At 45.7% G+C, this 15,673-nt stretch overlaps 1 protein-coding gene across 1 annotated transcript in view; it reads left to right on the plus strand.

The window, feature by feature from the left end:
• Positions 1-220: 220 nt before the first annotated feature.
• Positions 221-15,673, plus strand: part of LOC115148615 (alpha-tectorin) — a 29,070-nt gene continuing 13,617 nt past the window's right edge. Inside the window, exons 1-11 of the mRNA XM_029690661.1 lie at positions 221-284; positions 582-721; positions 899-1,186; positions 1,522-1,659; positions 4,870-5,035; positions 5,237-5,649; positions 6,441-7,011; positions 10,438-11,048; positions 12,218-12,751; positions 13,161-13,724; positions 14,479-15,163. Coding sequence (XP_029546521.1) covers positions 221-284; positions 582-721; positions 899-1,186; positions 1,522-1,659; positions 4,870-5,035; positions 5,237-5,649; positions 6,441-7,011; positions 10,438-11,048; positions 12,218-12,751; positions 13,161-13,724; positions 14,479-15,163 — 4,174 coding nt within the window. The remainder of the gene's footprint in view (positions 285-581; positions 722-898; positions 1,187-1,521; positions 1,660-4,869; positions 5,036-5,236; positions 5,650-6,440; positions 7,012-10,437; positions 11,049-12,217; positions 12,752-13,160; positions 13,725-14,478; positions 15,164-15,673) is intronic.

Below are 15,673 nucleotides of genomic sequence, written 5' to 3' on the forward strand. Positions count from 1 at the left end.
TTTGGTATCAGCCTCCTAGAAGATATATGGTTCAAGTTGCTGGTGATGTGGTTCATGAGGTTTTGTGGGTCTATGGCTTTGGAACAATCAGAAAACTAAATGAACAACACCTTCCTGAATCCCTCTCATTAAATGCCTTGTCCTCAATTAATTATTCTCACTCTCATTGTCCTCAGTGGCCTTACTTCAGTCCCTTCTCTGTCTATTTCCTCCATCTAGAATGATCAGACCAGGCACTCCAGTCATTCTCTTCCACCTCTTCAGCTTCTTTTCTCGGAGAGAAGGTGAGTGACATGGCTCCGATTCTGATTCTGTATCTTATCTAGAGATATAAGGTCAGAGCAAATTGCTCAAGGATCATTGTGTTATAGACCATTACGAAAGAGTGAAAGTTGTGTATGTTTAGAAAATATACTTATTTTCCCTTTCTTTCTGGTTAAACAAGCATGACTTTATTCTTATCTTGATTGAAATCACCAAAATGTATCAGATTACATGAGTAGTCTCTATATATGTTTATGAACAGCTGTTCCCCATTCTTTGCTAGATCTGTTACGACAGTTGTCTTACCCTTCATTCAGCTCTTTCTCAGGAGATCATGTACCCCTATGGGCCTACCTGCCGAGATCTGGAGACACCCAAGATGGATGATGGGAGTTCCACTGAAATAATTATACTCATGCCATTCATTTTTTTCAATAACCCCTACCGCTCCATCTATGTAAGCTCCCATTTACCCCTTCTTTCCTTCAATACCAGTAAATATCCCCAACTCATAAGAGAGAAATATTGATCCACCATATCATCCATCTAACCATTAATTGTTAATTTGATCATCAATCTGTTCATCAACAAATCAATTGGGGCCGTGCCTCCCTTTCTCTCTCTATCTCTGCAGGTCAACAACAACGGTGTGATCTCCTTCGAAGTACAGGTGAGCCAGTTCACCCCCGAGGCCTTCCCCCTGGGTGACAGCAGATCCTTCATTGCCCCACTATGGGCAGACGTGCACAACGGCATCCGCGGAGACGTGTACTACCGTGAGAGCACAGACCCAGAGTTACTGGAGCGGGCCACACAAGACATCCGCAAGTACTTTAAGAACATGCCCACCTTCACAGCCACCTGGATCTTCATCACAACCTGGCACCAGGTCACCTTCTACGGAGGCAGTCAGACCACCCCGGTAAAATAACCACAATCATGAATCACAGGGATTGCTATATGCTCCACACACAAAACACCTGCATGCACGCGGACGATGGCCTCTGATGGTACCATTTATCCTACAATAAATGTTTTTAATCATGTGTCTCTGTATGATACTTATGCAGAACTGAGAGTAACTTTCATATGTAGTCGTCTCAAATTAAAATCTCTTGGAACTTCTTGGTAAGTATTTGTTTAGTCTAATAGGGGTTGTTTGTTTAGGTTAAAAGGTCAATTCTGCCAGGTGGTGAATTTTTGTTTTATCTCACTATTGAACTTACCATATGCTTGCACATTCTCACCTCTCTATAGGTGAACACATTTCAGGTTGTGTTGATATCGGACGGTCTGTCATGCTTTTCCATGTTCAACTATGGAGAGATCAACTGGAGCACAGGCACAGCCAGTGGAGGAGACCCTCTGACTGGTTTGGGTGGTAGCACAGCACAGGTAGTCTGATCAAGATAACCTACATATAGCACCCCTGGCACACATCAAACCAATGAGGAGATTCGATTAATAGCTCTGACATGCCCGCTAACCCGGGTGAACCGGGTTAGTGTTGATTGCATTTGATTTGGAACCGGAGTGCTTCCTGCATGTGAGCCAGGTGCCCCGTTGTGGCCGTCGGCACAAAACAAAAGTGATGTAGTTTAAGCTCGTGAAGTAATACAGTTGAAGTCGGAAGTTTACATACACCTTAGCCAAATACATTTAAACTCAGTTTTTCAAAACTTCTGACATTTAATCCTAGTAAAATTCCCTGTCTTAGGTCAGTTAAGATCACCACTTTATTTTAAGAATGTGAAATGTCAGAATAATAGTAGAGAGAATAATTTCTTTCAGCTTTTATTTCTTTCATCCCATTCCCAGTGTGTCAGAAGTTTACATACACTCAATTAGTATTTGGTAGCACTGCCTTTAAATTGTTTAACTTGGGTCAAATGTTTCGGGTAGCCTTCCACAAGCTTCCCACAATAAGTTGGGCGAATTTTGGCCCGTTCCTCCTGACAGAGCTGGTGTAACTGAGTCAGGTTTGTAGGCCTCCTTGCTCGCACACGCTTTGACAGTTCTGCCCACCAATTTTCTGTGAGATTTGAGGTCAGGGCTTTGAGATGGCCACTGCAATACCTTGACTTCGTTGTCCTTAAGTCATTTTGCCACAACTTTGGAAGTATGCTTGGGGTCATTGTCCATTTGGAAGACCCATTTGCGACCAAGCTTTAACTTCCTGACTGATGCCTTGAGATGTTGCTTCAATATATCCACATAATTTTCCTCCCTCATGATGCCATTTATTTTGTGAAGTGCACCAGTCTCTCCTGCAGCAAAGCACCCCACAACATGATGCTGTCACCCCCGTGCTTCACGGTTAGGATGATGTTCTTCAGCTTGCAAGCCTCCTCCTTTTCCTCCAAACATAACGATGGTCATTATGGCCAAACAGTTCTATTTTTGTTTCATCAGACCAGAGGACATTTCTCCATATGCAGTTGCAAACTGTAGTCTGGCTTTTTTTATGGCGGTTTTGGAGCAGTGGCTTCTTCCTTGCTGAGCGGCCTTTCAGGTTATGTCGATACAGGACTCGTTTTACTGTGGATATTGATACTTTTGTACCTGTGTCTTCCAGCATCTTCACAAGGTCCTTTGCTGTTGTTCTGGGATTTATTTGCACTTTTCGCACCTAAGTACGTTCATCTCTAGGAGACAGAACGCGTCTCCTTCCTGAGCGGTATGACGGCTGCGTGGTCCCATGGTTTTAATACTTGCGTACTATTGTTTGTACAGATGAACGTGGTACCTTCAGGCGTTTTTGAACCAGACTTGTGGAGGTCTACAATTTTTTTGTCTGAGGTCTTGGCTGATTTCTTTTGATTTTCCCATGATGTCAAGCAAAGAGGCACTGAGTTTGAAGGTAGGCCTTGAAATACATCCACAGGTACACCTCCAATTGACTCAAATTATGTCAATTAGCCTATCAGAAGCTTCTAAAGCATGACATAATTTTCTGGAATTTTCGGTAGTGTGCCACCTGGCCAACATCCGGCGAAATTCAAAAATACTAAATTCAAATATTTAACATTCTTGAAAATATATGTGTTATACATCAAAATAAAGCTTAACTTCTTGTTAATCCAGCAAATGTGTCAGCTTTCAAAAAGGCTTTACGGCGAAAGCAAACCATGTAATTATGTGAGGACAGCGCCCAGCACACAAATGCATAACAAATCATTTTCAACCAGGGAGTTGACACACGAAAGTCAGAAGTAGCGATATACTATATGCCTTACCTTTGAAGATCTTCTTCTGTTGGCACTCCAAAAGGTCCCAGTTACATTACAAATGGTCCTTTTGTTCGATAAAGTCCTTCTTTATATCCATAAAAACTCAGTTTAGCTGGCGCGCTTCAGTCAATAATCCACTCGGTTTCCCTCCTTCAAAATGCATACAAAATGAATCCCAAAAATTACCAATAAACTTATCCAAACAAGTCAATCAATGTTTATAATCAAACCTGAGATACCCAAATACGCAAATAAACGATACAATTTAAGACGGAAAATCATTATTGTCTTTACCGGAGATTAACAAAAAGAACGCGCTCTCTCGGCCATACGCTTGGAAACACTACAGCCAAAATGGGAGCCACTTAGAAAAACTACAACTTCTCCCTCATTTTTCCAAAAATCAGCCTGAAACTCTTTCTAAAGACTGTTGACATCTAGTTGAAGCCCTAGGAACTGCAATCAGGGACGATTTCGCCCTATTATAAAAGTGCCAGCCATTGAAATCAGTGAATTTTTCTTTTTTTTTATGGTTTGTCCTCGGGGTTTCGCCTGCCATTTCAGTTCTGTTATACTCACAGACATTATTTTAACAGTTTTAGAAACTTTAGAGTGTTTTCTATCCAAATCTATATGCATATCCTAGCTTCTGGGCCTGAGTAGCAGGCAGTTTACTTTGGGCACGCTTTTCATCCGGAGGTCAAAATACCGCCCCCTATCCCAAAGAACCACTGGAGTTGTGATACAGTGAATTATTAGTGAAATAATCTGTCTGGAAACAATTGTTGGAAAAATTACTTGTGTTGTGCACAAAGTAGATGTCCTAACTGACTTGCCAAAACTATAGTTTGTTAACAAGAAATTTGTGGAGTGGCTGAAAAACGAGTTTTAATGACTCCAACCTAAGTGTATGTAAACTTCTGACTTCAACTGTAAGTAAGGTTCTCTGTTTTCACATGCAAAATTGATTGCTTTTGATAAAAAATGGTTTATCTGACTTCCCAATGATAACTAGCTTGAAAATTTGAATCTATATTTTATGGGAAATAGATGTTGTACAATGCACCATTCTGCATTGTTGACAATATGACAGAGCAGCACAGATTACCATTCGATTTGTGCAGAGCGCACCTTCCTCACCCGGTCACGTGACGGGCATAGCTTATTCGAATCCCCTCAATCTCAACGCCCCACTTACCACCTCTAAAACACATCAGTCCAATCATAATGCCCCATATACCACCCTTAAAACATGTCAGACCAATCACAACCTCCCAGATATAGCTAAAATACAACAGACCAATCTTGATGCCTTCCACCTCTATAAAGGGGATAACCTCCTCACTTGCCTTTTCCCCATCTCTCTCCTCTCCAGTCAGGTTTTAATGGAGGAGAAATCGGTAACTTCCTCAACCTGCCTGGGTCCCGTTCCAATGCCGTGGTTGAAATTGAGAGGACGACCAATGTAAACCTGCCTGGCCGTTGGGTCTTCCGTGTAGACACTGCCCTGATAGACCCTGCCAATGGCTGCAGTTACAATGGTGGGTAAAAATTATAACATAACAAAGACTTGACACACTGGTCAAATGTCTAGGTTCGAATGTCTAGGTACTAGTCAAGTGCATGTAGACAGTTTCTGTAAACTTCAATTACTCTCCTCATAACACAACATGAGTCCCCTTATTAAAAAAACATCATGGCTTGGGAGACCCATAGTCATGAATGTCCATATCTTCTCCTAGGGCGGTTCTATCGGCGCGGTGAGATCTTCTGGCTGTCCGACCAGTGCTCCCAGCGGTGCCGCTGCCTGGACATGGACAATGAGGTGCTCTGCCGGGAGGCGCCGTGCAGCCAGCTGGAAACGTGTGAGCAGAAGGAGGGTGCCTTCTACTGCCAGTCTACGCGCACCAGCACCTGTGTGGTTTTCGGCGACCCTCACTACCACACCTTTGATGGCTTCCTCTACCACTTCCAGGGCACCTGCTCCTACCTGTTAGCTCGGCCCTGCTGGGAGGTGGCAGGCCTGCCCTTCTTCAGCGTGGAGGCCAAGAACGAGAACCGCGGCGTGGCCTCTGTGTCCTGGCTGAGAGATGTCACTGTGGAGGTGTACGACCACAGAGTCACCCTGCCTAAGGGCAGCCAGGGCACAATACAGGTGAGCAGAGCAGCACTTCCAAGGAGGACAAATATGTAGGGATGTCTAGGTTTTAGCTCAGCGGGCTAACACAGTCTTGTCAGTTTGCCATAGGTCAGATGGCTATAGGTCACATGTTGTACCTTTGGGAGGCTAGGTACATAACAGTGGTCTGATCATGTAGCTTGACAGGTAAGACCAGCAGATCCTGTGTACCGCTCTCCCAGAGATTCATTAGGTCATTACCTAACATTTTCATAGGAATATTCCATCAACGTCCCACCAAACATACAAAGAACATGGTTGACATGTTCTCAGAATATAAGATATTAATGTTTTAGATACCTTTCATGAACATTCCTGTGTATCAGCTATCAGGACGTTGCTTGATGGTCCCAAAGAATGAATTTTTTGGGGGGGAGAACGTTTCTTTGGGATCATCAGGTGAAGTCCTGACAACTAATACAAAATACATTTTCTTGAAATATTCCCATGAAACAAGTCTAGAAAATGCATATATTATGTTCTGAGCACATGGCAACCATGTTCTGTGTAAGTTATGTTTGACATTTAGGGAATTTTCGCCAAAACATGCTAAATAGGTTCTCAGGAGGGTTTTGCTAACATACATAAAATGTTCCCCTAACTAACAGAAAACTGGACACTCAAACATCTGGGGTACATTACAGGTAACATTACAAAAAAAGTGATCTTTCTCTAGAGTTGTTAGCTGGGCTATCTAATCTAATATGGTGTTTATGTGGTACTGTACTGCATAATCTGCCCTGAATCTCCTTCCTCTCCTTTTCCAGGTGGATGGACTGATGAAGACACTGCCAGTCCAACTCCAGCTAGGTGCAGTCAGGGTGTACCAGTCGGGCATGGCCGTCGCCTTGGAGACCGACTTCGGCCTCCTGGTGACCTACGATGGGCAGCACTACGCCTCCATTTCCCTGCCCAGCTCCTACTTCAACAACACATGCGGCCTGTGCGGTAACTATAACGACGACCCTGCCGACGACCCTGTGCTGCCCGACGGCTCGCTGGCCGAGAGCGTAGTGGCGCTGGGTGGCAGCTGGCGGGCGGAGGACGCTGACTGGCGCTGCACAGACGGCTGTGCCCAGAACTGCAGTGTCTGTGAACCATTGACCGAGGCGTTCTACTTCCGCCCGGACTACTGTGGAATCATCAACAAGACGGACGGGCCTTTCAGGGACTGCAGGGCAGTGGTGGACCCAACGGCCTTTGTCTATAGTTGTGTCTACGACATGTGCAGTAACAGGGACAACATTACCACCCTCTGTCAGGCCATCCAGGCCTACGCCTTAGCCTGCCAAGCCCTGGGGGTCACCATACGAACCTGGAGGTCACACACCTTCTGTGGTGGGTGCTCTTCTGTCCCGATATATATCTATATGTCGGGTAGAAATGGTTTTGTTTGGACATTTTTATAGCTACCTGTCCTTAAAATAAATATGTTACCTACTGTTTCTGTTAGTCATGGATCTACATTTACTGGGTGGGAGGGGCTGGTCCAACTCAGTGTCATAAAAAAATGCACACCCCTCCCCAAAGTTAAAAACATTTTCACATGACTCCCCTTTTACCGTAAATAAATTGAACACCCTCCCCCCATATAATTAACTGAAAATAATGTTTAGGACCACAAATAACAATAACTGTGTTAATAAAAGTGGATATCAACTTTGTCACTTCAGCATGCTTTTGTAGCACAGTCGAGGGTTGGCCGACCACCACAGACGAGCTCACTCTCCCTGCCTGTTTCATTACGCTACGATCAGAGCCGGCTGCAGAAACTGATCAGCTAGGGGGAAATCAGATTTTCAACATTTTGATGCCATATTTCATTTTATAAAATATCCAATTAATTTTCCACCAACAGGTTTCTGTGCCAATGCGCCACACAACCAATAAACAAAGCATAACGACTTTGGGCACTTTAATATCATGGTTTGCGTTTTTAACACCCCAATAAATAGACAATGTCAATCTTGACAAACAGAAAATATATCCCTCCCTACCTTGTAGGCTTACCTAGTATCGAAGGCTTGGCTTGACTCTGAATGCCATTAAACTTTTTGGTGTTTTGTAACAGATGCCTCTTTCCATTCATCAATTGGCCGCTGCACAGTTTGGATTGATTGATTGATTTTATTTGTCAGTAAAAGAAATACGTACAGTACCAGTCAAAAGTTTTTGGACACGCCTACTCATTCAAGAGTTTTCTTTATTTTGACTATTTTCTACATTGTAGAATAATAGTGAAGAGTGAAATAGTGAAATAACACATATGGAATCATGTGGTAACCAAAAAAGTGTTAAACAGCTTTGCACACTGTTGGCATTCTCTCGAGCAGCTTCATGAGGTAGTCACCTGGAATGCTTTTCCAACAGTCTTGAAAGAGTTCCCACATATGCTGAGCACTTGTTGGCTGCTTTTCCTTCACTCTGCGGTCCAACTCCTCCCAAACCATCTCAATTGGGTTGAGGTCAGGTGATTGTGGAGGCCAGGTCATCTGATGCATCACTCCATCACTCTCCTTCTTGGTCAAATAGCCCTTACACAGCCTGGAGGTGTGTTGGGTCATTGTCCTGTTGAAAAACAAATTATAGTCCCACTAAACGCAAACCAGATGGGATGGCGTATCACTGCAAAATGCTGTGGTAGCCATGTTGGTTAAGCGTGCCTTGAATTCTAAATAAATCACTGACACTGTCACCAGCAAAGCACCCCCTACTCTATGCTTCACAGTGGGAACCACACATGCAGAGATCTTCTGTTCACCGACTCTTCTGTTCACCTAAGACACAGCGATTGGAACCCAAAAGATTTGGACTCATCAGACCAAAGGACAGTTTTCCACCTGTTTAATGTCCATTGCTCTTGTTTCTTGCCCCAAGCAAGTCTCTTCTTATTATTGGAGTCCTTTAGTAGTGGTTTCTTTGCAGCAATTCGACCATGAAAGCCTGATTCACACAGTCTCCTCTGTACAGTTGATGTTGAGATGTGTCTGTTACGTGAACTCTGTGAAGCATTTATTTGGGCTGTTATCTGAGGTGCAGTGAATTGCCGTGATCTGAGGCTGGTAACTCTAATGATCTTATCCTCTGCAGCAGAAGTAACTCTGGGACTTTTCTGTGGCAGTCCTCATGAGAGCCAGTTTCATCATAGCGCTTGATGGTTTTTGCGACTGCACTTGAAGAAACTTTCAAAGTTCTTGAAATGTTCTGTATTGACTGACCTTCATGTCTTAAAGTAATGATGGACTGTCATTTCTCTTTGCTTATTTGAGCTGTTCTTGCCATAATTTGGACTTGGTCTTTTACCAAATAGGGCTATCTTCTGTATACCACCCCTACCTTGTCACAACACAACTGATTGGCTCAAACGCATTAAGAAGGGAAGAAATTCCACAAATGCACTTTTAACAAGGCACACCTGTTAATTGAAATGCACTCCAGGTGACTGCCTCATGAAGCTGGTTGAGAGAATGTCAAGAGTGTGCAAAGCTGTCATCAAGGAAAAGGGTGGCTACTTTGAAGAATCTCAAATATAAAATATATTTTGATTTGTTTAACACTTTTTTGGTTACTACATGATTCCATATGTGTTATTTCATAGTTTTAATGTCTTCACTATTATTCTACAATGTAGAAAATAGTACAAATAAAGAAAAACCCTTGAATGGGTAGGTGTGTCCAATCTTTTGATTACGGGATCTATTTTTTACATAATTAATATATAATTACATAGATATAGAGATTAATAAATGCTCAACCTTCAGATGAGTATGAGGGGTGATTTTAAGTACAATTCTTACAACTGCTGGTGAACCATGATGTGCAGGCATAATCAAAGTGACACTGGACTAGCAAACTTGCCAGAGTCTTTAGCGTGTCTATAGCTAGGTTTCCATCCAAATGGCGACAGATTTTTATGCGAATATTCTAAAATCTTCATAAAAACAATATGCCATTTCAGAGTTTCCTTAAGGAAAATTTGGCACCGGACAAGATGACAGAGAAGATTTTAATATACCGAACATTTGAGAAATTTAATGGACATCCATATGCATTCAAATTCAATCTGGCGCAGCCAGCACCATCAATAAACAAGGGATGTTGGCCAAATGAGACACATTTACGTGTCTTTAAAAACAGCCTATAACAAATTACGAAAACACTATTCCTTGTGTTCCGATGTGTAGCATATGCAACACTTTATAGTCTATTTTTTGGAGGGGTTGTAGTGTACTTTCCTAAAACAATAATTGTCCACCTCAAGGTTCAGCTGTCAGAGATTTGAGCACTAAATGTATCAGGGCATTGCAAGGCCAATAGGCTTCGGAAGAGAAACTTCGGCCTAACCCCAGATAGATAGAGATATGCAGGTGCCATGCTACGACACCGACATGCATTTCTTCATGTCAGATGGTTACTGCATCTACTATACAGATATAGACGTACAGAAGGAGGGTAGTTTGTAAATGTTCTATCCTTATATTTTGTATAAAGATAAGCACTACATTGTTAGATATTAGTAACTCTGGTAGGCCTGAAACGGTCTTCCTCACCTCAAGTTCAACTGTCAGTTGCAGCAGTTTGATAACCCCCCCTATTTTTGACCACCCCTCCCCCCAGTAAATGTCAATCTGTCCCTTAGATGTGGTTAATATCATAATGTAACTTACAGTAGTAATCATGTAGCACATAACAGCATAACAATCTTAGGTTAATATGATTTGTTAAATACAGTAACATCCTCTTTCTCCTTTGATTGGCTGCCAGCCCTGAAATGCCCTGAGTCCAGCCACTACCAGGTGTGCACCAGTGCCTGCGCCGCCTCATGCTCGGACCTCACCTCCCACCTGTACTGCACCCACCCTTGCACAGAGGGCTGCCAGTGCGATCCGGGATACGTGCTGAGTGGCAACCGTTGCGTCCGGTACCAGGACTGCGGCTGCGAGCATGAAGGCCTCTACTACCCTCTCAACGACACTTTCTGGGCGGGCCCTGCCGGCGAGGGTGGAGAGTGCACCCTGCGCTGCGTCTGTGGGCCCAACGGCGAAGTCTCCTGCTTCAACGATTCATGTAGAGAAGGCGAGGTGTGTGTGACAGAGTTCGGCCTGTTGGGCTGTTACCCGCACAGGGAGGGGTTGTGTTCTCTGGACCAGAATGTTGTGACGGCCTCTTTCGACGGGACCTCCATGCCCTTCCCGGACGACAGCTCCTACTACCTGCTGAGGTCGTGTGGGCCAACGCCGGCCAACGTGTCTGCTGTGGAAGTAAAGATGGGCCGGCGGCTGGTAAACAAGGGTCCGCACTGGATGCGGCCCGTGGTGGTCAGGGTGGCCAACCTGGAGGCCCAGATTGGTGGATCGGACTTTGACACAGTGAAGGTCAGTAATATAGCCTAGTGCTCGAGTCTGTTTGTGCTTTAGCCAACTTTTCTCTGTGTTTGTTCATTGTCATTCCAAATATACAGTATGGGGCTAGGCTATTTTGGTGCTACCACAGTCTGATTGAGAGAAAATGCATGAGTCTTCAGACAAGTAAACATACAAAAGTATTTGTAAAGATTCTCTGAGCATCGATATTGGGCTACAAGTGGAATAGTATCAAACACATGGTTTCCATTTTTTTGTATGCCATTCCATTCGCTCCATTACAGTCATTATTATGAGCAGTCCTCCCCTCAGCAGCCTCCACTGGACCCAGGGCAACTTTACTTCTGGACTAAGAATCACTTTGTGGAGAAACTTCATTTAGCATTAACTTACACCAGGAGTAGGCTAAATATGAGTCTGGGAAACTGGCCCTGAAAGGCTGTCATCATGAGATGAATACCTTTCTCAAAGTAATTTAGCTGGAATATGTAGTTCAATTGAGTACAGGCTTAACTGAATGACAACAGAGATAATATAGTAAGGAATTTTATTGAATAGTTTGGTGTAGGCTTTGTCTCCAAGGAATGCTCCTCAGAGCAAGATGCTGACGACAGGTTGCCCTATGCTGGGGGAAAGGAGTTCCAATGACGGGTCTTAAGGTTATTATGCTGGTGGTGGTGGGGAGATAGGTCATTGGACGACAAGGTTTGAGTCGACATATAAATACTCCCCTAGATTCATGCCCATTGGTTGAAAGAAAGACATTGATTATTGCACGAGTGAGTAGTTTAATCAGCAACTGTGGTGGAATTGCCTTAGTGTACCATGCTCATAGGCTGAAGTGACATTCCACACGCTTGCTAATAGAAAAGGAGGAAGAGACGTGACGCTATGCTGACGAGCTAACATTAAGACACTACACTATAAATACCTGCCATGCTGACAAGGTATCATTATAACCCCTGCCATATAAATACCTGCTATGCTGATGAGTGAGATAGGAAGCGATGTGAATTATGAGTTTACTAGATGAATGAAAAGATCCATTCAGACCAGTCTTACTGATTGAAAATGTGTAACTACGTAACAGATATATCACTGCACTACAGTACATTACAGTGACTGAATGTTGCTGCTACTACCTCTCTATGACATAATGTTATGATGTGTCTAAATCCCAGCTGAACGGTGAGCTGGTACTACTGCCTTATGTCCACCCACTGGAGACCCTTATGATCTACCGCACCCCTGGCAACGCTACCGTGGTGGAATCCAGCGGATTGGTCCTAGTCCGCTACACCCGTCAGGGCCTCCTCAACATCTCTCTCTCTACCCTCTTTTACAACGCCACCTGCGGCCTGTGCGGTCTCTTCAACGGAAACGCCAGCGACGATCTCCGTCTGCCTAACGGCCGGCTGGCCGAATCCCTCGAACTCTTCACTGACAGCTGGCGGGCTATCGCCGACGACCTGACGTGCAATGGTGATTGCGACGACCTGTACCGCATGTGCACGGACCTGCGGCTCTACCAGAGCCCGTGGATGTGTGGCAACATCAATGACCCGGGGAACAGCTCCTTCCTGGCGTGCCACAGTGCCGTCAACCCCTCGCCATTCTTCCGGAACTGCCTGTACAACATGTGCGTGCGGGAGGGAAACCGCTCAGTGCTCTGCTCTTCACTGCAGGCGTATGCCTCGGCCTGTCAGGATGCCCAGGTGGGCCTTGCTGCCTGGAGGAGTGCTACCAATTGCCGTGAGTTAGTCCCTCGCCACCACCTTGGAGTGATGTTGAGTGATGGACTGATTGTGTATTTTTCCTTTATTAACCAAACCTTGGCTCTGCTAATTCTGAATAGCCCTTTCTCTTGTTTCTGTTTCTGTCTCTGTTCCGACCTCTCTCTATGTCTCTATCCTTTTCTCTCACTCTCTTTTTCTTTCTGTTACGGTACCTCTATCTCTATTTGTCTTTTACCCCACTCTCATCTCTCTCCGCCCACCCCTCTCTCTCCTTCCCGCAGCCTTGCCCTGTCCGGAGAACAGTTACTTCGACGAGTGCACCAGCGCTTGCCCGCTGACCTGCGCCGGCCTGGATGAGCCCGCTAAGCTGTGCCCACTGCCCTGTCAGGAGGGCTGCCAGTGCAGGGAGGGCTTTGCACTCCGCAACGGCCAGTGCGTGGCGCGCAGTGACTGCGGCTGCATCAGCTCTGGGGGCCGGCAGTTGGCCAGCAACCAGATCTTCTGGAATGACCGGGAGTGCCATGAGCGCTGCTACTGCAACGGCTCGGACAACAGCGTCTACTGCACGCTGGCACCGTGCCGGGAGGGTGAGTACTGCCAGGAGGGCCTTGAGGGCCTCTACTTCTGCCAGACGCGCACCGAAGCGCTGTGCATTGCCGCTGGTTACAGCCACTTCCTGCCATTCGGAGGTGTGCCCTTCGAGCTGCAGAGTAGCTGTACCTTGATCCTGGCTACAACGAGGTGCAACGGCGGAGTGGCGGGAGAGGAGGATATGGACCAGAGCACCACCACCCGACCCAGGACGAGCACCAGCGCCGACCTCCCTCGCTTCAAGCTGTCAGCCCGGAACGAGGAGAGGGACACGGGGCAGGCCATCTGGGTGAGGGGGTTCATCTTGGAAGTCTACGGCTATGAGATTGAGGTGTCTCGGAGCTACAAACACACCATCACGGTGAGTGTATTATACACTTTTCACATTACCTTTCCGTCCTGAATTAAACTGTACTGGCTCAGATATTTTCATTTCCCATTGTCCTTTTTTAGCACGATTCCAGAAACTATGGTGGATGCGTAACTAGGCCAGCTCAGTAAAATGTGGTTTGACTTGGCTTGGTTCCACTCAGTCTTGTTAGACTTTATTAGGAAGAAACACATGAGGTAAGTAACAGGCCAAGAATCTTACCAATGCTTTTCAGAGAATCCAACTGAAAAAAAAGACAGGAGAAATGTGTTCTTACTAAGTCTTGACACTTTTCATTTCAATGCATATTCATCCTTCCAGTGTGACTGATGTGTTGTGAATCTCACACAGACGTGTGAGGGAGAGTTATTTGTTATTCAAGCCGATAGAATAGCGGAGCAAAGAGTGAATTCCTCTTTGATTGGCTCAGGGCAGATCTTATTTCCATCGGCATCTTTTATCGGGCTGGATTGGGCTCAGGGGAACGGCTGACCTGAGCGACATTTGGAAAAGGTTCACAAACCAACCCAAAGATCTGAGGAAAACCACAATACACACACTCAATCCTATGCACTCAGACTTGCTAGATATATCACACACACACACACACACACACACACACACACACACACACACACACACACACACACACACACACACACACACACACACACACACACACACACACACACACACACACACACACACAAACAGCCATGACTCACTCTCCCATGCTCTCTCCCAGGTGAATAAGGAACGTCTGTACCTGCCTTTGAAGCTGGGGCCAGGGAAGGTCCACATCTTCACTTTCGGCATGCAGCTGGTGGTGGAGACGGACTTTGGCCTGAAGGTTGCCTTCGACTGGAACACCCTGCTCCTGCTCACGCTGCCTCGACGCCTCTACAACACCACCTGCGGCTTGTGCCAGGGCATGCCACTTTCTTCTCCACCCGCACTCACCACCAGCAACTGGGGCATGGCCTGGGCTGAGCAAGACACATTCTGCCAGGTGGGCTGCGGCGACTCGTGCCCACGTTGTGGGCTGGTCGAGAGAGGCCTTGGTGCCATCGATGCCCCTTTACTCGTCACGGACGCCTACGTGGAAGGCGTGGCCCAAGATGGTGAGGGAGGAGGCATCAATGTTGATGGCAGGGGTTACACGGGAATCCGATTCCACCTGGGCGATGGGCTGTACTTGTTTGTGGAGCCCGAGGCAGTGCGTCTGTGCGGGTTGATCGTGGACCGCGGCGGTGTGTTTGCGCGCTGCCACAGCAAGGTGGCGCCGGCGTTCTTCTACCAGAGCTGCCTGCAGGACACATGCCTGGACCAGGGTGCCTCGGGGACCACTTGCAACTGGCTGCAGATCTACACCAGCACATGCCAGACCCAGGGGGTACGGGTGTTAGACTGGAGGAGTGACACACCCTGTGGTGAGCACAATAATAATTGAGACATGAATAAAGTAGATTGAGTTGAGTTTAATTCTCTCCAGCCCAGGTGGAGGCTTATCTTACATGGCACTACCCCTCAGTAGTAATAGCCTATTAGATAATGTTAGGTTCTGACAAACAGAGTGAAAAACTAACGGACAACTGATCAAAGCTCAAACCAAGTTTATTCACCCACTGGGTCAAACAGCTGCAAAGACAAAACATGTTTACACAAGCACATATATTTATACCTTCCTCCTATGCTGAGTCTCCTCCTTGCACATCTGGACAGCCAATACATCTCTGTTTGCTAGACAGGACTTTAGTGGTGCCTATTCTCTCTCACGTCATCTGACCTGAACTCATCTGACCTGACCTCGGACAAAATTCCTCACCCCTCCCCAACTCCTGTCTTACCTTATCTGTTGACTGAAACCAGAACCATTGCCCTCCTCCTCTCCATAGGATACATGAGATTTAACAATAGCATGTTCTTACAAAATGTAAACT

The sequence above is a fragment of the Salmo trutta genome, chromosome 15, assembly GCF_901001165.1.
Source record: "Salmo trutta chromosome 15, fSalTru1.1, whole genome shotgun sequence".
Taxonomy (NCBI): domain Eukaryota; kingdom Metazoa; phylum Chordata; class Actinopteri; order Salmoniformes; family Salmonidae; genus Salmo; species Salmo trutta.